Raw genomic sequence first — 23891 nt, 5'->3', positions numbered from 1 at the left:
CAGAGAATGACAGTTTAACATGCTATCTAATTAACAATCAGGGATCACCAGACACAGACACGTTCAGAAGTTTCCAATTTGGCTGAAACATAGCACGCAGGAATTGTGCAATTCCCCACATCATCAGCAGCTATTTTTCATCAAAGGAACAAATATCAGTTTTCCTCTGTGTTAATAGTTTTGACAGCTTTGAGGAGTTTTTTAATTAATCTACACCATGAACTTTTATGGATAACGGTATGGATTACATAATGCTATTCTAAGTGCAAGTCAGTAGAAAGGCAGGTATGCTGATCAGAGTGCATAGCCCATCGTTTTAAGAGTGGCTGGTTAACATCTTGGGAGCCCCCCCCCAAAAAAACAAAAAAAACATTGCAGGACCAACTGTAGTTCTCTATAAGAGCAACTACAGAACCATGAACAACTCTATTTCTTAATGTGTAATTATAAAAACAACATATCAAATTAATTCATTAGGTTCTTAATTAGATCTGAATTTAACACAACTCTCGTGAGCAGAACATCCTCTAAGTGCCTCATTTAGTAACCAGCTTGTGCATCTCAGTGAAACTAAATAAATCATCGCCGTAGGTACACAGAATAGAACTTAAACATGAGAACTGAGGATCTCCCACTCCTTTAACTAATGCAGTGTGACCGCAAAATAGCCGTGAGCTCTCACTTTACCTTAAGAAATCACTTTGCAGGTTGAAGTGATTATGAGACGAACCTTAACATAGAGAGTGTTTGGTGACTAATGGGAGCTGGATCATCACAGATTGAATGATTCCTCTTGCAGTTGAAGATATCGCTTTTAATGAGTTACCAAAGGTGTCAGCGAGTTAAAGTGGATGGGGATTTGCAGCGGAGCCTCCCCACCTGAGCTTCACAGAAGAGGCTATTATTATTATTATCTTTTTTTTTTTTTTTTTTACCTGACAGTTCCCATCAGGTTTTTGCCATTCGGTTCATGTGAGCCAAACTCTGCATGCTCATTATAGGCTGGGAGCAGGTGCTTTCAACTAAGTGAATATCATAATGCTGTGTCAGTCACCACATCCAGGAGGACAATGGCCGCCTGACTCTTTGAGGGTCCCTCGGGTCCCGTGGCAGCCCTAAAAAAGAGCATTTAAAGTCTTTTAGAAAATAGAGCCCCCCAGGAAAAAACTCCTTATAAATAATTTCAAAAGTGTGAAGTTAAAGTGGATGGCAGAAAATTAATCTAAATATTCACTTTTGCTTTTTTTTCTGTGCACACCCATAACTAATATGTGATGAAGAAAATTGATTTCCACTCCACAGCTGCAGTGTGCATGAAAAACTGGATCTAAAAATACAACAAGCTTGGTGCCAATTAAAATCACCATAACTGACCATTTGACTGATGCATTCAAGGTAGCCTTCCTGCACACCAACGCACAGTATGTGACGCAAAAAATAATATTTATTGAGTTATTTTATATTTTAAGAAATGCTTTGACAGTATAGCTGTCATTTTGTCACTTTTTTGTGAACATTGGTTCATTTCTGTTTATTTCTAGCGTGCAGTTTTCTCATCACAACTTGATAACATTGTCACGGAAAAATAGCCTTGAATAGCTGATGACTTACCATGACAAAGACATCATTTTGTCAGTTGGCAGCTGCTCACAACTTTCTGAGTCTTATGCACTGCTAACGCATGAAGCAATGACAGTTTCCAAAAGGCCATTTCAAAGATTCTATGGTGTTATCTCAGATGTCCTGAAGATAGCGGTGATGTAAGTCCCCCATCTATCCATTTCAGTTCTATAAATAGGAGCCACTACATTCAAACAGTGACTGTCACTGTTTGACTTGTCACGGAAAAACCTTAAAAATAAAATGTTCTGTTCTCTTGCAACCCTAGTGGTCAATATTGCATGTCAGATTGGCTTTGCCAGATGTTTAGAGGCATTCAATTATGTTGCAGAGTTAATCTGTGTGAATAACATATGTCAAATGGTTCCTTTGGATGAGCATTGCTTTGGTTATTTTGTCCCAAATGAGTTAAGTTCTGTGGGACTCAACAGGGCGTAGTGAACCTGCTGTCCCTGTCCCATTTTACAGTACATTTCATTTCAAGTCCCTCCCTGTGGGATCAGCGTCCCATTCCACACCTGATGTTGGTCCCCCAACTGATCTCAGCAGTCTCTCACAACAACTCCGCTTTGTTTCACAATCACAGATGCTGCAACGCGTCTAAAGATAGTTCTGACTGTGAGACTTTTTTCCCCTCTCATTATTTGCTCTGCGTCATGGCAACTCTCATTCATTTAGATTAGAGAAACTTTAGGGAGCCACAGCAGCCTGTATCATCATCTCCGTGGACTGATATTGTTTGATTGACAGCCAGGGTATTACACACAGACAAATGAGCACTATAATAGCTAATTGACCGCTCATTCATGTCCTGAACAAAATGTTCTGTGAGGAGGGGAGGGACTATATAACAGCAATTACATTCAGCAGTGGAAGTCAATATGCTTATCGATTCTTTGTATTTTTCTTTTCCTTTGGGTGAGAAAATTCTTGGCTGTTCCTTGGAGATAGGCCTAACATCAGATGGGCTTAAATGGGCTACTCTCTTGAAAGCAGTCTATATTTCAAAGTAATCTTACCAGAGCAGTGTGGTGAGTGTGGTTAAAAGCCATATCTGATATAGAGATTACACTGTAACCCACATACACGTACGAGATAAGCCGAAAAATCCTGTGACTAAAACATTCATCCTGCATGCGAGCGAGCACAACTTCCATTTGCCTATTAGTACATGTAATGGTGCACTCTCACAGACAACTCGTGTTTTAATTGACCAATAGTGTTCAATAGGAAGCTCAAATTTGTGGATGCATAATGCATCAGTTTCTGTAAATTGCCTCTCACAAAAACACAGCAGAGTAGAATTAATTTAACACGCTGCATGGAATATGAATGAGCAACACTAATGATTATATTGGTATTTGTTTTGATATTTGAGGCAAGAAGAGAAATAAGCCTCATTAAAGCACGCTGCTATGAAATTCACAGAGTGTCTGTGGGAACTGTCACGTTTTCCAAAGCAAAACATTTCCACTGCCATTTAGATTATAAAGAAATTAATTAAATTTAGATTAATTTCTTGATTTTATTAGAGAAGCTGCTGTAGATTATTCTATTATGTTATCTCTGTGCTGTGCATGTTATCATACAAAATGTGCTGTGGATCTTCATCAGACATCACACAGATTAAAACTATCAATGGCAGAAATCTAGTCTTGTTTATTACAGGAAAATCAAGATTAGGAATTTTGACCTGAATATGAAGACTGAATGACATTTAGGAGAACTTCATCACCGCCACAGGGGCGAATGCTTATCAGGAAAAGTTTAGGCAGAAGAGAATCTAAAAACAACAGTGAGAACAAATATTTGTTACAACAGCATTAAAGCAGCCTTCCATCACAAAAAAAGAGAGAGATCCAAATGAAAATCATCCCATTTTAAAACCATTTTTATGAAATTCGTATAGCAGCAGGTATTAGACAGTCAGATACAAATTTGCTTGTTCCAAGAGCCAAGTTATTTTCAAACAACCAAGTCTCTACGATAAGCTCTACAAGTGCAATCATGAGATTGCACCAGCAGCACTGAGTCACTGCAGTCACAGGATATTCTTTTAGAAATATGAAATGAAAGACTTGAAGCAGAAAGGCCGATTTCAGAGACTGCTACTCCGCATAAATCCCCTGGCAACATCCATGTGTCTCAACACTGTTCCTCTTTTCTCAAGCCATTTCTTTACATTACACAGCACAGCCACAGCAGCCAGCGAGTGCCACTAGCTGGACATTTGTCCTCAAGTGAAAAACACACGCCACCTTCAGTCCTATCTCATATTTATCAAATGGGAAGCAATATATGGTAGTAGTAATAGTAGCTGTATATTCACAGTGTTAATGTGTTTCAGGAGCGTAACAGAGTGTTTGTGTGTATCTGTAATTTATATGACAGATGCTTTTTTTTTTTTTTTTTTGCTAATACTGCAATTTCACTATTTAAATACAGTAAAGGCATAGTTCATTAAAGGTGATGGCACAATTTACTCTTCAATATTTTAAAAAAGGACTAATTTTATTGGAGATATTTATTGACACTTGAAAAGAAACCAAAACCTTCTATTGTTACATGCCTCTCGTTAGAGTGAGAACAGCAACAATGGCCAAGGCATAAAAGATGATATGCTAATTCTATTTTGATAGCTGTGTGTGATAAGTAATATCTTATTATAAGACATTATTGATTGTAATATATTTACCAGAGATGGGAAGATTGCACCAAATAGCACATCAATCACACACTGCCTGATGGTGTCAATTTTGTCATTCAGCCCTGAAAGCAGAGATGTGTTTGCGACACTCTCCCCCTCTCCTTCTCTCCAACACACACACATGCACATGCCCTCTGTCTGTTTAATATGAGTGACAGCCTGTCAACAAAAGCCTGACCAGTTCATTCTGTGACAGCCATCAATACAGGCTACAGTAGACACACGTCCTGTTGTCACAGACTACAGCAGATATACGGTCAGCTCAGGAGAAAGCGCAGGAGTGCTGAGTGTAACATCAGATTTAGGAGATCATATGGGAATATTCAGGATGCAAAGTAGCATTCCAGACTATTCATTATGATTTCTGATAAGCTTATCTTTATGTTCACTGTTTGTTTTTTGCTGTGTTGTGGCACCACATGTATGAGTATTTGTCATTTCCATCTCTTAAAAACTGTGAACCTTGATATTAGTTGTGAGTATGTGTGTGTGTGTGTGTGTGTGTGTGTGTGTATTTGAATGCACAGTCATGAGTGTGGCTGAGTGTGTGTGGTGGGGTGGGCGAGAGGTACAGTAGACCCTCTAACTTAAATCACTGATACCCATGAAATCAGCGGCTCTTTCAGAACAAGGAACCGTGACTAGCTGGCACTTGGCAATCAACAGCTTTGTGTGTGCTCTGTAATTGCACCCCGAAAAGGAATCGACCAAAAATAGTTTCTCAACTCCAGTTATAAATTTACTCTGCGGGGCTCATGGTAGATGTGTTGTAATGACAGCTGAAGTTTGAATATTTCTTCCTAAAATATGAATTAGCATGCAGCAGTATGATTTAAAGTCACAGATAAAGACTGTGCAAACATGCAGGGAATGGTCATATTATTTGATTTGTTTGTTCAGAGGTCATGCTTTGATTGATTAGTGATCGGGTGCAGTAGTCAATAATCAGCCACAGGACAAAAATGCTTTTAGGCAAATGTATGCCACTTTTTAAACAACATATAAATAGGTTGCTCATTTCTCCCTTTTATAATACGCAGTCAGCCATGTGCCATGTCTTACATTTTGTAGGGCTCAGAAAATCCCACACCAATACACAAAGTGTTGCAGCACGTAAAACCATTTAAGACTTATTTGTTATTAGTGCACTGGAAATCCCAATCCTTATCTATCTCTCTCTCTCCGTGTGTGTGTGTGTGTGTTCTTGTGTACCCCATACACGGCAGAACCAAGAAGTCTTCCATTTTTCATAAACCCAGTGTAACTAATGTCACTGATTTATTCAAAGTGTATGGTTAGTCAAGCTGATGTATGTTTAATTAAGATGATGTATGTATGACGCCTGTATTTATTAAGCAACAGAGGAGTGCTGGGACCCATAGATGTCACTTTCACAGTGCAGCGACATCAGTGGTGAGCTCATAATGATAACTTGTTATGCAAACTTATCCACTGCAGGTTCTGATGGGCTGATAAATGGCCTCCAGGTTTATCAAACGTAATAATTTTGGCACAATCAAAGGCAAAACCTTCAACTAACATAAACCTCTGTTTTAGATCAAAAAGATGAAAAAAGGCTTAATAAAAAAATTTGATTGGGGCTTTATGTGATGGAAAAAATTAACGTAGGTCAAATATAAAATTAATTAGTACCTTTTCTTCATTTCCTCCTGTTTGAACCATACGGTTGTAATAATAATAATAATCATCATAATAATCATCATAATAATAACAATAATAATTATTATTATCATTATTATACATTGTCGTCATAGTAGTAGTAGTAGTAGTAGTAATAGTAGTAGCAGTTGTAGTAGTGGTAGTAACAGTGGTAGTAATAGTATTATTAATGGTAATAATTATTGTTATTATCATCATTAGTATTTTTATTGTAACATTATTATACTATTTTTATTAATATTGTTAATTAATAACTTTTCTCTCACAGCTATTTTCCACCGCAGTCAGACTTCTTCTGATGCCAATTTAAACAGAAACACAAAACCAAAATAATAACCCTTTTAATAAGCCAAAGCAGAAAAGTTTGCTGCACATGTAACAGAGTGCGTGTTGCTGACAGTTAATGTAACCCTGGTCAACAGGAAGCCAATTGTTACATGAGAGCAGTGTGCCTGGAAGGCAGGTCAGAAGCGGCATGCTGGACTCAAAGCTCATTGAGTCAAATGGACAGACTACCACTGGCCACCTCCTACGCAATAAATCAATTACACACATAACAATGGGGTGCTGGAATATATAAATAGAACAGCTAAATATATGACTGCACTCTCCACAAAGTTGCAGAGCATGTTTTAAAACTGTTGTGAAATTTAAAAATCTGTTGAGCATGGTCTACAAACAAACAATTTGCACACTGATGATAAAAGACTAAATCCGAACACTGCATCAGTTCTCTGATTTGTGTATTAAGACCATAGGAAATGAACGCAATAGCACTGGAATTGCATTCAGTTTCTATCATTAAGATGTAACAGGATTTTGTCTGGATCCACTGATTAGAGGAAAGTCTCTGTAACGGGCAGGATGTAATAGTGGCTACTCATTTAAGAAATTTTTACAGTATATGTAAGTAATGTAATAGTGAAACAGTGATAATAACAATAACAGTAAGTACTATCAGGAATATCTAATGCTGCATAACAGCGTTGAGTGGGGGTGTGGAGGGGTTCTAATGCTTGTTTGCTTCCCTTGAGACAAGTGATGTATCCTGTCTGTGGTTGACTGACTCCCATCATTAGTTTGGAGTTCAATCCATCACCAGCCCTCACTGTCTCCTCACTGTCTTTGCCTTGTTAAGAGAATGGATAGGGAATTCTACAGCACTTGTCAGTAAATGGATCAGAGTTTATTGCTGTCTTCTGCAGCAGTGGGCTCATCTGTTTCACAACTCTTTTTGTTGCATGCTTCACACTCTAACAGCACTCTAAATCCCAGGGACAGCTTCACAGTCAATAACAGCACTGCACAGTGTACTCCACATCACATATTAATGCTAATATTAGTCTTTATTTGGGATGATATTGGATGTGTGATTTGAACATCTGAGTATTTATGGTATCTGTGAAGAGTGGTAACAGCAAAAAATGGCAATACTTCCTTTGTCTCTCTAAAATCAATATGTTTATCAGGTCATCAGACTCATTTTCTGTTTGAATAAGCCTCATAATGGGTGAGCTACTACTTGACCTTGTTCTGGATTGTATGAAATAATGCACTGGGTCTGGCCTCATATGGGGATGGCAAGAAGAAGAAGAATAAGAAGGAGGAGGAGGAGGAGGAGGAGGAGGAGGAAATGAAGAAAAAGAAGAAGAGGATCATGTGTACATCATGTGCTTTCTGTGTCAAAACGACCTAAATATGGGTGTAATTGTCCAAAAACAGGAAAAGATTGAAGACAACATGAACAGTGTGAATGGCACTTAAGGAGGTATAAAGCCTAGATTGACCACTTTCCAATTTCCCACCCACACTAGGGCTCATTGCAGCCACAGAGCCAGGACAGCTGTATCACAGAGGCCAATAATTGGAAAATCACAACCTGTTCAACGAATTATCCCCAATGCACCAAGGTAATTTTGCTGTGTCTGAACACCGGCTACTTTCGCTTCTCAGATGGGCACCTGATACAACATCTAAAATAACACAAGAAAATGTCACATGTGGTAATGGTGTCATGCAGTAATCACTGGTTTAAAAATTGATGGGTGTCATAAGCAAAGATGTGAAATATGGTCCTCAATTGTGCATGGCTTCCTTCAGAGTGCTTTAGTAGAGTTAGGGCAGTAATGACATACATTTATCCAGGTATGAACATTCAGGCAATAAGTAGTTAAACAAGACCTCCTATAGATTAAATTTTATTGTCAAAGTTATTCCTCAAATCCTTTTTAATATATACATTATCAAATGCTAATTATAGTTTGCAAAATAAGTCATTCTTTGCGTTGCAGCGCAGGTCTGCGTAATGCCTACGCAAAATGATGCGACAGAAGCGTTACCTCTGACCTTTCTACGCTCAGAGGAAAACTGACCAATCGCGTTGCTCGTTGTTGTCGGTTGACCAAGTTCCTTTCAGGAGCTCTCCTCGTCAACATGGTGAGTGTAGCTTTCTCAAATTACTACTTTATTCACAGTAAACTGCAGATCAGAAATGTGTTATAGGTATTTATTTAAGTACTGTAGACTTACTTGTCGTTGTCTCTCTCTTCCTCAAGGTCTAATAATGACAGCGTGTTTTTAAAAATAACCGGATTGACAGATTGTGTTAGCAGCCGGCTAAATAAGCGGCATACATACAACGTCGTGGCTCAGACTATGTCCTGGAAATGTAACTCGTAACTTAGAAAAGTAACGTTAAATGTTACACCGGTGAACATTGTTACCTAGTTAGCTCCATTGCTAAGCAACAGATATATTTATTTGTAGTCACAAATTAACTATGCGCCAATAACATGTATTGCTAGGTTACACAAGGTCGAGAGACCTAAATTTTACAGCAGGTGTGTAGCTAATGTTACCAGAATTTAGACCGAGCCGGGTAAATGAATGAGTCTCCAGCGGGACTTCATCTACTACTAATTAGCAAGTTACCAATAAGGTTACCGAGCCAAGTTATTCATTTATGTAAAACAAGTTAGTGTTTGCCACCTTATTAAACCATTGAGCGCTAGACAAAATGGAGCAGCCGAGTTTCCACAGTTAATGTGGCCTACCTTTACTGTCCGAGTAGTTAGCTAGCTGCCAGACATAATAAACAGAACACATGCTAACTTAGTGAAAGAAACATGCTGTTGTCTCTCTAATTTGTTATCACAGCTATGGCTTCTTATGAGTTGGCTAACTCTGTGTGGTCTCTTGTTCATGACAGTCTTCATCGGAGGCTAATAATGGCCCAAGTCAAGCGCCACCTTATCCAGGTGTCCCCCCCTCAGGGATGCCACCCCCTTTTGTAAGTTGGTGACAAAGATGTTTGTGATATTTAGTTTTCACCTTTTGCTTCCAGTTTCTATATAGGGCTCGGTTGAGAGCAGTGAATTGCCTACGCACATTAAATTACCCGTCGTTTTTTTGTGTAGATGGGACCTCCAGGAATGCCGCCTCATTTCCCTCCCATGGGAATGCCCCCTATGGGACAGCGACCTCCCAGCATGACTCCTATGCCACCTGGTATGATGCCCCCTGGTATGATGCCACCAATGGGGGGACCTCCAATGGGACAGGTGAGTTTTGCAGCAAGCCTCTAAGTATGTGTCACTTTTTTTTTTTTTTTTTTTTTTTTGGTGCACTTATTAAGGTACAGAGTAGTCCAATTTCCTTATTCATTATGCAGAATGATTACATTTGAGGTGTTAATTAGTGCAACCTATCTAGTTTAAAACTGCAGTTTATTTATAGTAGACGGGCTCAGACAATTTTATGTATAAGCTTCACTTTAAGTTGCAGCGTTTGTGTACCCACAAAGGTTATGGAAATATACTCACCTCTCTTCTTCTTTCCAAAACATAGCATGAACAAAGAAGGCACATATTTTTACTTTAGTAAAGGCACTTGGCTGTTTGAATTTTTTTATTTGCTGTGCAGGTCTGATAATTATCAGAAATAGTAAAAGTGTTGTTATTAATGGTAGAAGTAGTATTAGTATGGCTACTAATACTATACTGTCACAGTTGGTATATTTGTGACTACACTACTGTACTAATACTAATAATTAGTATTAGTATTAGTAGCAACAATACTAAAAAATTAGTTGATCGACAAAGGGAAAAAAGAAGGGAGGAACCACAGCAGTGCCTGTTTGGTTGCAAACTGGATGATCATTACTGTTATGCATTACATGCACAGTGTTCTTTCACGGATATATTGGCGGGAGAAATTATTTTTCTTTTGTGCCACTGAGAATTCAGACTATTGAAATCTATGTTTGCAGTCTGTAAATGTGTGTTTGAGCAGCTCAGTCGTTCAGGACCTGAGGGAGTTTCATGATCATACAGTCAGCTCATTTGGTATTTAGTGACTTGAAGAACCAACTCAACTGCTATATTTGATCAAACTTTAACCACAGTCCAAAAGAAAGAGTAACATCATCTGTGGATCAAATTCTGCTTTCAGAAAGGCAAAGATATCTTCTTATGACTTGCTCACGATCATCAAGTTATTGAAATATATCTCATAGTTGACACATCAAGTGATTACCAGCTATGAGTTTTGTGCCAGAAGCTTATGTGTGGTGTGGTGGCACATAAAAGGAAAAAAAATTGACAGTATTTAAAAAAATGTGTTTTTTTGGTATTTTCCATGTGTCCTGAAAAATATCACAGCACTGGAACCTCACAACACTTGACTTCCATGGCAAATTTCAGCATCAAAGGTAGAAAAATGCGTTTGTCCAGTGACGCATCCTGCATGGCTCTATTATGAAAGGGGGTGAGACTAAAGTATAGGCTAACCCTCACTGATGAAAAAGGAACTCTGCTGAGTCTTGTGATACCTCCCAGAAGTGTCTGTGACAACCAGTTCATGAGTTATGAAAGGAGATGTGGCAAAATAGTTTGTTTGTATACTTGTATGTGTGTATGTGTATCTTTCTACACATTTTGGCCATGTTTTGTGAGTCTGTTTAGAAGTTATGCACCTTTTTGTGATAGGCCACTCCCGTTGCCCTGCCCCCATTTAGCCAGTTGGCATGAACACAAACACACCTTCATACACACATACACACACATGCTTGACCTCCATGCCAAATTTCAGCCTCCTTGTGTGAAAACTGGCAGCGAAAGGGTGGTGAAATTTTTGTGGACTGACCAACTAGCCGATGGACGGTGTGAGCTGTAGAGCTGCTGGTCGCAGCTAACATATGGTGGAAAAAAGTCCTGTAGTGCATGATTCATTTTGATAGCTGTGTCATTAATTCAATGACTGAATAGTGATGATGTATTGATACTGTTATTTCAGCAGTAGCAGCAGATTATGAATATAAGCATCCTTGAGCTAATTGTAGCGAGCATATGTGATCCTGTTATGCATATAAAAGGTGTGATGTCTGTGTGCAGGGGTGTCGAATCGAGCTGCCAGCATCACAAGTCTGAAAAGGTGGTTAGGGGCTGTAGTTTGGCACGTCGCTGCTTCCCAGAGAACAAGCTGTGGCATCACACCGTCAGACAGGCTCAGCGGACTCAGTTGCTGTCTCACCTTGTCCCCCCTAGTTGCACATAGCCTTTCCACACAGACGCCCTGTCTCACACTGTGTCTTAGTACTTCTGCCTGTACCAAGTGGTATGGAAATTAGTGGGTCAGATGAATATTTCATGATGCTTCTTTTATTAGATGCCAGGCATGATGCCACCCATGATGCCAGGGATGATGATGCCCCCTCGCATGCCAGCTGCGGCAATACAACCAGCAGGACCGGTAACTTGCCTCACATTTTCTTCTGCATCAGTGTTATTTCACACTTGATAAAAATAGTTTGCAATCTGTCAGGTGGGAACTTGTGCATTTGCACAAACTCTGAAAAGTGTTTAAACTGAACTTATGTAAACCTATGAAAAATTGAAGATTTACACTTTAGTAAACACTTGACTTTAGTAACACTTGAACCCCTCACTATCAGAGGGCTAAATGTTCTGTCTCTTGTTGCACCATAACCATGCTATTTATCACCCATTCTACCTTTTTTTTTTTGTCTGGTTGTTTTTTTTGTTATTGGATTGTAATTACATCATGTAAAAGTGTCGTGTCTTTGACATGAGACAACTGTTCGGACTTCGTCTAGATGCCGTTAGGGCAAGTAAGGAGTCTGTTTCCTGCAAAGCTGATTAATTGGTGTTTGTTACGAGTTGAAGTAGAATTCCAGCACAGATCTGTACATATTTTCATTGGGGAAAGGGGAGAAAGGGGAAAATTTGATATCTGTATTCACTAATGAGAATGTCATTTCCACAGCCTGGTGTGGAGTCCACAGGTGAGACCTTTCATCATGTATTCACAAATCATATTCTAGGTTATTTTTTGTTCTTCAGAAGTATTTATTGATGTGTGTTTATCTACACAGCTGCTGCACCTGGAACATCTGTAAGTATAACCTGATTTTCCTTTGTACACATTAACCTGAAGCATCTATGTAAGATTTTATTGGATTCATGTCAGTAGCACTGTTTTGTTTTTTTTATAACTGCAGTCGATCAACCGTGTCATCTGTTCTTTTCTCCTGCAGAGTACTACAAATGGCTCTCCACAGGAAGAACAGCCAAAGAAGGTTTGTGCACATCTAAAAAAGATAAATGGGTGTGAGAGGTGGATATCATATTTTCAGACTTAAAACCATTCATTTAGGACCTGTAATTGTGGGTCAAGGTCAGCTGTTTGTTTTTTTAAACCACTTAATTTAATAATCCACTGTAACTGTTTTATCTGTTTGTTGTTTTCCTCTTCAGAAGTCCCTGTGGACAGAGCACAAATCTCTGGATGGAAAGACCTATTATTACAATACAGAGACCAAGCAGTCCACATGGGAGAAACCAGATGATCTCAAATCTCCTGCAGAAGTAAAACATTCATTACTTCTCATTATCATGTGCCATTGTGAAATGGTTAATGGATAACTAATTACTTATTCACTCACTTGCTCACTCACATCTAAATGTGAATGGTGCATTTACAAGTATTCTATTTGAGTTGTATTTTCATGGAAAACGTAACATCTGTATTGTTATCACAACTGGAACAACTCTCTCTTTTTTCTTGCAGCAAATGCTGTCCAAATGCCCCTGGAAGGAGTACAAGTCAGACACAGGGAAGCCTTATTACTATAACTCCCAGACTAAGGAGTCCAGATGGACCAAACCCAAAGAACTAGAGGATCTGGAAGGTAAAGAGCTGCTGACTATGGTGACAAGCCTGTTGTGAGAAAGGCAGTGGTGTAGCATTAAGTAAGTCTATTATTAGACAACACTCCATGGATGAGCCTTTAAAACTAGGATGGATGGCTGACCGCTGGCCTGTTTTACTTACAGTGACGTCCAACAGTTTCAGTGGCAGGAGGGGAGGGGTTTTGGGCATCATTAATGTACAAATACAGAGAGACATGGTGGCTCCTTCAGTGCATTTATCTCTGTGCTTCTCTTTCACCTGCAGTGTTCTTTGAAATGAAAACAAGTACCCTAACAGCCATCTCTTTTTGCCTATTCTAGCCATGATCAAAGCAGAGGAGAACGGGTAAGAGCTTCCTGTTTACCTTCAGCTACTTTGCACTGCTTACAAATCACCACTTTGGAAAACCCTCATTACCGACAACACATACAGCACTTGTCAAAGAAGATGAAAGACAAACATTTTTTCTTCTGTTGTCAAAAACCTATTCCTTTTTTATAAACATGCCTATATATATTTCACTGACATGTGAGAGCTGACCCTTTTCATTCCACACACTGACATTGTATTGTGATTCTAACTGACATGCCGGTCATGCTGTATGGCTGGGCCCGTCACTCATAATTGGTCTGATTGCAGAACGACAGAGGCTGTGGCACCCGGCACCACCCCGGCCCCTGCTCTGCAAGCAGATCCCACTGCCACTATGGCAACTGTGATGGAGGCAGAGACCGCAACATCAGTCTCAGAGGAGCACCTGTCCCAGGCGGCCATGCATCACACAGCTGAGGTCAACACCACAGATGCACCCGCGGCTGCCCCAGAGAGCTCAGCTGCCACGGAAACGGCAGCCAGGTAACACTGCTGTCTGCTTCAGAGACATGAACTGCTCGGTCCTCAGATGATCAAAGGCCAGAACCATGGGTTCACAGAGACAGCAAGGCCATCGTGTAACGTCATGTGGTTTGCACACACAGCGCCCTGTCAACTAAATGTATCAGTGGATACATAACCAGTGTTGCCTGTCTTCTCTTCTTTCTTTCTCTTTCTTCTTTCCTGTCACTCTTACACTTTCTCTTAGATCTGAAAATGCACACTCTGCTCAATCTGAACCTGGAAAATTTCACAGAGTCTGAAAATAGTTTTTCTGTGAACCCAAACCAATTAAAGGTGGAAATTTTCCAAGGGATTTTTTTTTCCTCAGTTAAATGGTATTTTTCTTTGTAATGATCATGTATTATTACTTTCCACTATATACTCTAAATATAAAAGCACTGTACTTGTTTCTCTGTACGTTAAGTAATCCTACCTCTTATAAGGGTCACAGTAATTCTCTGGGCACTGTGATTCTGACACTTATGCTTTTTAATGTTGGCCGCTTGTAATGTTGCCTATGCAGGAAGAGAACCTCTTTCTATTGTTGCATTCACTGTAAGTCACCCTGGATAAGAGCATCAGCTGACTGTGATAAATGTTACATGCAAACGTAGCTGAATTAATCAAATGGTATCTTTTTTTATCCTCAGTGTTGATGTTACCAAGGAGGAGCGCCCAGAACTTCAGAAGAAGACTTACAAGTGGAACACAAAAGAAGAGGCCAAACAGGCCTTTAAAGAGCTGCTAAAGGAGAAGGTGAGTCTTTATAGCCACACTGTCAGATGGGATTAATATTCAAGTGAACTGGGTCAAACACTGGGAGAATAGAGCAGCTGCATTATCTCAGTAGGCCATACTGTGTGTATGTATGTTGATTTACATTAAGCAGTTGAAAATGTTTTACATGGCATCAATATTGAAATTTTTAAATCTGTCCAGTACATTTCATTTAATAAAAAGTACTACCTTCAATATGACAGGTCTCTTAAGCTGGTAAACAGGTTTCACTCTACAGTGAGACATTTTATTAAAATGTCAGCTTTCTGTATTTGGAGTAAGACACTTGGGGACATTCTGTTGGCTTTGAAAACAGTTTTTGTCCATTTCCAGGTGAATTGGTGAAGTGTGGTTCATTTGTGGTTGAGAATGCAATGTGAACCAACCACAGGATATGAGGTCCAGTCACAATCTTAACTAATACTCATATTTAACCAATTCTTTGAGAGATATTAGATGATAAGAGAAGATGATAAAACTATATGGGAGCCATTAAGTTCAACATGCGAGCGTCAGTCACTGGAATTAACTTTTTAAATTTTTTTTCCCTACACCAAAAAGATTGACAGACATCACTAAAACTGTCTAATGAATGAGTTAAGTTACTAGTCTGTTCAACATTTGTTTACAATTCTTGGTTCATTTTAATTTAAGTCCTAAACAGACAGATTGGATTTGAGTTTTAAGGTTATTGTCAGCAAATTGTGTTTCTAAATACTGATGTCCCTGTCAAAGATTTTATGAAGAGCCTGTAAATTCAGTTTGTTGATGTTCATTTTTTTTCATACCCTTGAAATGATTGTCCAGCACCTGTTTGGTCATACCTGATAATGTCTGTATACTAGCACAGCCTTTGCATTTTGATCTGTATCTAATCCCTGTCCCCCCTCAGGAGCCCCAGGGAGGCCTTAGTATGATTATTAAGCTTCACCTCCTGTTGCTGTGGATGTGTTGTGTTTGGTGGCAAGGTGGCTCAGCGCCGCCCGCCATCAGTGTTGCTATATTTAGGTTCTTTTTAATTTGGTGCACAAAGCTCTCCTCTGAGATTGCTCGCCGTTTCCCTGCAAGATCTTAATGGCTCTGTCTTTATGATTAGCGGTATTGGATCAAAGGCACAGGGCTGCCTTGGATTAAGACAGTGAGAGAAAGTGGCATGCCTCAGTGAGTTAGAATAACTGTGACAACTGACAAGGCAGATGCACGCTTCAGAATCGGTTCATAATGGATGAAGGATTCACTTGTTGGGAGAGGCGAGCGGCAGAAAGGGCACTTACATAAGTCCTCGATGGCATTTCTTTGAATTATTGGCACTCCACACCTCTTAACCTGGCATGTATTAGTAATTAAGAAAATGCATCGACTTGTCTGCGAGGAGCCAAAGCAGCTCAGTCCACCCCCACCTGACACAGCCCATTCCCACTCCTGTCTCACGTTTTTTTTTTTTTTTTTTTCAAATATATCTCTGTGTTAAAATGATCCCCCCTTTCCTTATTTGTTGTGTTGTTTAAAGTCTATGTCAATGTATTTTGTTCAGTTTAAGGATTTGAATATAGTCATAATATAAGGTGTAACACAGACCCTTCACATTTTAATTAAGTCTTATGGTGTTTGGATTTCAGGGTGTGTCATCGAATGCCTCTTGGGAACAAGCTATGAAAATGATTATCAACGACCCTCGCTACAGGTACCCTGTTCTCCTGAGACAAATCAGGTTTAAATAAAATTGGAAATGAGGACAGTACCAAATTCTAACCACAAATCCTGCTTTTCTTCACCAATGAAGTGCCCTTCCAAAACTGAGTGAGAAGAAGCAGGCATTCAATGCCTATAAGGTCCAAACAGAGAAAGAGGAAAAGGAAGAGGCTAGGATTAAATACAAGGAGTCCAAGGAGACCTTTCAGAGGTTCTTGGAGAACCACGAGAAGATGACCTCTACCACTAGATACAAGTAAGTGCAGTCGTCTCGTAATAATTGTGTGTACACATTTTTTGAACCTCTATTGATTTGTAGCTCCCGGAATTGTCAATATGATTATGTACATCTAATCAATGAAAGGTCATATGTGGCTTGCATGAGTTACACACCATCACACAGTTACTGCTCTGTTATTGCAGCCCCCTCTTAAGTTACGTTGACCTTTTCATGCACCTCACACTCTGGTCACTTAGGCCTGTACGTACTCCATTTGCAGCCACAACACAGTGTTGCCAGGTCACAACCTAGTGAGTGAGTAGACTTAAGAATCATGCTGCATCCTGGTGGCTCTGCAGGGCTTAGGAGCATATAACATTAGGCAGATTTTTTCATTCTTCAATACATAGGCTAGTAAAACTGAAAGATGTACAGAGAAGATTAGGCTAACTACATAAATAAAGTTTTAGTTTCGATTGTACATTGTGTGTGTGACAGCCAGAATAATGAGCACTCTTCAGTTGAGTGTCTGGGTGAAAGTCACCCTCATTGCCAGAGGGGACACATGAATTGACTGGTGACCTTGACTATCGTCCAGTTTCAGAGTGCAGCTGGCACCAGGGTTCTTGTGGTGACTGGGACTGTATTCTGGGATGGCACACAACGCTCAGCTGGAGAGTGACAGTTGGGCTGTCTGACTACCTTTATGTGCGTGTCCCCTCAAGAGTCACTGCTGTCAACCACAGCTTTTGGTTCTGCTGAGTGTCAAGTTTGAGATATGGATCAAGAGAGTGGGATTGTTGAAGCTACATAAAGATCCTGACAGCCTTATTTCATCAGCAGGTTGTCTGTAATTATGTTTAAGTGTTGGTTAATATTTCCCATTTCATATCACATGGACACAGCATACTAGGACCTACGTAATATGAAAAAACAATGTGCAAGGAAGGAGTTTAGTCTATGAAATGCTGCCCTCATGTGGATAATTGTCACTGGTAGTATGCTAAACAGTTAAGTCTTCTGTGTCTGTGTCTTCAAACCAGGAAAGCAGAGCAGATGTTTGGAGAGCTTGAGGTGTGGAGCTGCGTCCCTGAGAGAGACAGACTGGAGATCTATGAAGATGTCTTGTTCTACCTGGCTAAGAAAGAGAAGGTTAGATCTTGATGTACAGTTCAGCTCATTGCTCATGTTTCTCATGCTGTTAATGGGTCTTTTACAGGGGTGAACATGTTTATCAGGATGATGTAACAGTGGATGTAACAGTTTGCTTTACTGTGCTGCACACTGTATGGTGTTCCAGGAACAAGCCAAGCAGCTGAGGAAGAGGAACTGGGAGGCTCTGAAGAACATTCTGGACAACATGGCCAATGTCACCTTCCGCACCACATGGTCGGAGGCCCAGCAGTACCTGCTGGACAACCCCACGTTTGCAGAGGATGAAGAGCTGCAGAGTATGATCAGCCACATACATTTCTTCATTTAGCAATTGTTGTTAAAAAACACAATTTATTACTGTCACTTACCATATAATATGTCACTTGTCATGTCACTTATCACATATCTATGTCTCTATATAACAGAAGGTTGAAAATGCATAATCATTTAAAAATGTAGGACATGCCCCTTGAAAGGTTGAAAATTAAAAATCATGACTTTTGTGGCAAAAAAAGTTTCTTAGTATCATCACAGTATTGATAAAATGTGCTGAAAATGTTAAATAATTAGTAATACACTTTGATAATTTCATCATGGTTTGTATTAAAAATCACAGCTTAAATGATCAGTCAAACTGGGCATTACAGTAATAATACAACCATTGTCATATGTCAGCATTAAATATGCAACACAAGCATTATGAATGATGAATGCTGTGGCCATGGGAGGTTTGAAACTTCTGCACATGGCAGATAAGAGTAAACAGCAAAATATTTTTCGGGCCTCCTATTACAGGTTTAAAAGAAAAAAAACATACAAGAGCAACACATCGGTAGCCTTAAGGAGACTTGACTGGTTGATGCTGACCTTCGTTGATGCTAGACAGTATGCACTGCAAGAACCGTGGCTTGTTATAAATGTGCAAATCATAAACAGTTTTCGTGATAGAAAAAATTTGAAATGGTGCAACTGACCATTGGATTTTATATCACGTTTTATAGTAAAACTGTTACTATTCAGTTTTATGACAGTCCATACACAAATTAAGATGTTCTAAATGAGGAGGGATACTAAAATGCACAACTTAGCTTGAGATACAAGTAGGTGCACTTGGTTCTTGTTTAATGTGTTTAGACTCTGTGAGTTGTCTCTGTTGATGGTCTTCTGTGCTGCTGACAGATATGGACAAGGAGGATGCCCTTATTTGTTTTGAGGAGCACATCCGGGCCCTGGAGAAGGAGGAAGAGGACGAGAAGCAGAAGACTCTTCTCAGGGAGAGGAGACGACAGCGCAAGAACAGAGAGGCCTTCCAGGTGAGCAAGAGTGAAGGGACGTTTCCCCTGTATGTCACAGCACTCCCAAACAGAAGACACCATGTCAGAAGAAGAAAAGCCTGTCTGACACTCAAAATTTATTTTTGCAAAGCACCTGTATGGGCTGTATAGGAAACTCAGTCACTCACAGGATCACATTTAGTTATAGGCTCTATATAGCTCTAGTTGGATGTGCTGACTTGCTGCTTCTCACATTCAGGCAAGGGTGAATCAAACTCAGTTCATTTATATCAGATATCTGCAGTTATTTATGCCTCTGTTCATTTTGCTTTGAATTTTGAAGAAATTCATTTTTTGTTGTTCTTAAAATGTTAATAATCCAGCAATATTGGAAAAGCAGTACAAATTCTGAGTAAACATAAGAGTAAGATTTCCTGCTGAGTGACATCTACTGTGACTTCTGCTTAGTGGTGTTAGTAGCTGTCTGGAACTCATGTTTTAATTTTTTCCCTCTCACAGAAATTTTTGGATGAGCTCCATGATCACGGTCAGCTCCACTCCATGTCTGCCTGGATGGAGATGTACCCAACCGTGAGCTCGGACATCCGCTTTGCCAACATGCTGGGCCAGCCGGGTAGGACAGCAAGACACATGGACACACACGTCTCTGAGCAGAATGCTCTGGTGCACGTGGACATGTCAGGCAGATACACAACACATCACACAAACACACAGAAACAAAGGCATAACACAGTCCAGGGTGTAAATACAAACTCCAGTCATGCATTCTTTCTCAGTGGTTATTTTCGTCAAGATGAGTTATTTATGTTTTTCCTAAACACACGGCACATGAAATGCTGTTTTCCTCTCCGTTCCCCAATGATTGTTGTTTTTCTCTTTCATCCCTGCTGTGATGTGCTGACATTTTGGGGCTTTTACCATGTTCTGTCACATCTATTGTTGTACTGTTGCTGCACATAACATAATATCAACATTTTGTGTTTTTTGGTGTCCATTCCACAGGTTCCACTCCCCTGGACCTGTTCAAATTTTATGTAGAGGACTTGAAGGCTCGTTATCATGATGAAAAGAGGATTATTAAAGATATTCTTAAGGTGAGATCTCACTTTAATCATTGTGCCTGTTCCACTGATGGGGAACACACTTTCCTTGTCTGGCATAGGTCACAGGAAATTGTACACTTAACACTTACACTTTTTAAAATTTATCTTCTTTTGCCATACCCTTTTAATCTTTCATTCTCCCTCCTTGAATGTCCATCTGCTGCCAGGATAAGGGTTTCTTGGTTGAAGTTAACACTGGCTTTGAAGACTTTGGATCCATCATCAGCTCAGACAAGAGAGCCACCACTCTGGATGCAGGCAACATTAAGCTGGCTTTCAACAGTGTAAGACTCATGTCCATACCTTCCACCTCATTACCTTTTTAATATGACTCCACAGCTCCTGAAGATGAACACAGATGCTCACAAACAGTATTTACAAGCCAACATTTCCATGAGTCAGCCACCATTTAGATGTTTATTAGAAGCAGAATAGTTATCTTGAATTAAGCTACAGGAATATCAAATAAAAGCTTTACTTTTAAGTGAACTGACTGTTAACTTAATAGCATGAACATTGTAACCTTTTCTCTGCAGTTACTGGAGAAGGCTGAGGCCAGAGAAAGGGAACGAGAGAAGGAGGAGGCCAGGAAGATGAAAAGGAAGGAGGCAGCTTTTAAAAGCATGCTGAAGCAGGCCACACCACCGCTGGAGCCAGAGGCCACATGGGAGGGAGTATGTTCATATAATCATTCTGCTCCTTTGGTTTCACAGCTTCAAGTGCCTTTCTCTTTGGGCATATCACTCTACTGGAAATGTAATAAAGAGTGTCTTGTCAGTAAGGTGCAATTCAGCATTTGTAAATGTTTGGTGTTTTTAATCTTTTGTTTTCATCCCAGGTCCGAGAAAGATTCCTAAAAGAATCTGCCTTTGAAGATGTTACTCTTGAGTCAGAGAGGAAAAGGATATTCAAAGACTTCATGCATGTCTTGGAGGTAAGGCATCTTTGACTTTATCTAAATGGCAATGGGCTGCTATTTGAATCTTGATCATCTTCATTTGACTATATGTCATATCTTTGCAGCATGAATGCCAGCATCACCATTCCAAGACAAAGAAGCACTCCAAAAAGTCCAAGAAACACCACAGGAAACGGTCTCGCTCTCGATCGGTGAGTGGACCTCCCCGAATCTTGTTCAAAATCTTTGTTCATTCTTACAAAGCTCTGTGCACTGTGCTGTCATGGTTTTGGAGGAGTGGATCTCCTGATGTGTCTCTACCTTGCTGTCTTGCAGGGCTCAGAGTCTGAGGACGATGAATACCACAAGAAGAAGAAGAGGTCACAGTCAAAGTCCCCATCTGACCGGTCTTCCAGTGGAGAATCCGGTGAGTGCTTCTCACAGCAAACATTTATGGATGATATAATCTTCTTGGGGAAAAATGCAGTACTATAATGTAACATTTTCCTTTCTGCAACTAGAGAGAAGCTATAAAAAGTCCAAGAAGCACAAGAAGAAGGGCAAGAAGAGACGCCACAAATCTGTAAGTACACAGGAGGGCTCAAGAGTCCACTTACAATTTTGCATTTGTTTTAATGCCCGTGTACTTAAACTGATCGTTATTATACATTCCAGGCATCACCTGAGTCAGACAACGAGAAAAAAGGAAGGGAGCGGGACGGGAAGCGTGAAAAAGACCTGGAGAAAGATAAAGAGAATGACAAGTCCCGGGGAAAAAGTCACTCAGACTCCAAACAGAAGTCTCCTAAACGGAAAGCAGCCAAAGAGGAGGTTGGTCTTTTTTTTTTTTTTTTTATACCAGTTGCTGAAATTGTCCATGCAGTCCACACAAGAGTTTTTAATGACATTAATTTTTCAAGATTACCTTCATACTTAAGCAGCTGCAGATATGAGCAATGAAGTAATGTAATTTTAAAACCATACATAACTGACCCCTCTTAGCCAAATATTAGGGCAAGACAAGCTCAGTGGTTTCAAGGATTTTATGTTATCTAAAAAAAATTCCCCTTTCCTACTGCTAGATGGGTGAAAAGGTATTATATTTAAAGAAAAAGCAATGCACACAAAGGATATATTGCAAGGTGCTGATCACTGAAAATTGATTTAGAGAAAGTAAAACTGTGTTGCACATTCTGGTGCTCATGTACATCTTATAAAGATAGATAGCTAGATTACATAGAAAGACCAATCCATTTGGAGCAAGTTTGGGCAATACTGTTACGCTTTTTGAGTTATTGCTACAACAAAACTTGCTTAATCTTTATGTGTGGCTACCCACTTTGGCAGGTAACCAGCCATCAGCAAACAGTGAAACAGCAAATAGTGAAACTGAATTTTGAGTTTTACCAGCCCCTTTGGCCTGTAAACACACAAGACAGATTTCTTGCCTCTGCGTCTATTACAACACTGGTTCCCTTTATGTTGCGTTCAGGGTGGCTGGGATACCTCAGGCAGCGAGCTGAGTGAAGGAGAGCTGGAGAAGAGGAGGAGGACTTTACTGGAACAGCTTGACGCACCGTGATCAGCCCTCTTCAGCTGTGCTTTCATCTTCATCGTCCACTTCTACAAACATGCATTCCCTCCCATGCTCATCTGACTGTTCAGCTCATATCGCACTGGATGGACCGTGTAGGGGAACATCTTCCTCTGTTCTGTTTGGGGATGTTACACTGAGCTCATATGCGTACTTGTTGACTGATTAATTTGATAATAGGGTGATCTACTGTGACATGTCAGAGAACCCTTTTGCTTTTGTTATGCTTTAGATATATTTTTTAGTCAGTTGTAGCTGTATATGTTTTTCCTTCACCAACAATTTTGATATTCAATTAAAAGCAAATCTTAACGCCATGTTGACTGACTCTACCTTGTGAAGCGTGGCCAAACCAGAAATCATCTGCTGAGGGAACGCAGACACTCGTCCCCATGGCCAGTGCTGCAGAAACCTTTTAACTTAATTGAAGCTGTATGGCCAAGGATTCATCAAGTAAAATGTTGATTGGAGCATTTACTGAAATTCTCTAATTTATATCTCTACATGTAATGAAATACTATTTTCATTGATGATGTTTCTAATTGGAAACTTCTAGGATCCAGTGAGGTTTTAGTCAAACTTGACCTTTTACACAAGAAAGGTCTGTGGTTTAATTTCTTCAAGTACATGTTTAAAGTTCAACCCATCTCTATTCTTAATTTTAGCTACTGCTAGGAATACCGTTACAGCTTTCTGACTAAACCTTTGTGTGTGTGGCCTTAAAGTATTGCACCGCTAGTGATCATGCTGAGCTGTCAGATAAAGGAATACGGTCCTTCATGAATAGATAAACCAGTTGAGAGAAGGAAAAAGAGACTCGGTGCCCAGTATGAATTCATTAAATTCAAAGTTGTATGAAAGGTTACATTGACGATTGAGTAATGTTCTTAAATGTTCATGAAATTATCCTTGAAAGAATGCTGAAAAAATTAACCATTTTGGTCATTGTACCTGTTTGTTTCATGTATTGATTTTGTCTGGTCTCTTGTCATCAATTGGGGGAAAAAAAAAAAAAAAATTGTTAATTACCACAGAAGTCTGGAAATTCCCAGCCACAACACCAGT

General features: G+C 39.7%; 1 protein-coding gene across 1 annotated transcript; it reads left to right on the top strand.

Annotated features, from left to right (window-relative positions):
* Window positions 1–8359: 8359 nt before the first annotated feature.
* On the top strand, window positions 8360–23772 carry prpf40a (PRP40 pre-mRNA processing factor 40 homolog A). Its single transcript, XM_030080601.1, has 27 exons — window positions 8360–8443; window positions 9216–9296; window positions 9424–9567; window positions 11672–11755; window positions 12290–12308; window positions 12399–12418; window positions 12561–12602; window positions 12781–12891; window positions 13094–13214; window positions 13537–13561; window positions 13856–14071; window positions 14743–14848; window positions 16489–16553; window positions 16653–16817; window positions 17825–17933; window positions 18082–18232; window positions 19116–19249; window positions 19730–19844; window positions 20234–20325; window positions 20502–20618; window positions 20871–21008; window positions 21173–21268; window positions 21358–21444; window positions 21569–21659; window positions 21754–21815; window positions 21908–22063; window positions 22725–23772. Exons 1-27 carry the CDS (start codon window positions 8441–8443, stop codon window positions 22812–22814), a joined length of 2640 nt encoding a protein of 879 aa, XP_029936461.1. The 5' UTR covers window positions 8360–8440; the 3' UTR covers window positions 22815–23772.
* The last annotated feature ends 119 nt before the right edge of the window (window positions 23773–23891 follow it).

The sequence above is a fragment of the Myripristis murdjan genome, chromosome 21 (assembly GCF_902150065.1).
Source record: "Myripristis murdjan chromosome 21, fMyrMur1.1, whole genome shotgun sequence".
NCBI lineage: Eukaryota > Metazoa > Chordata > Actinopteri > Holocentriformes > Holocentridae > Myripristis > Myripristis murdjan.
This window is presented reverse-complemented; position numbering and strand designations above follow the sequence as displayed.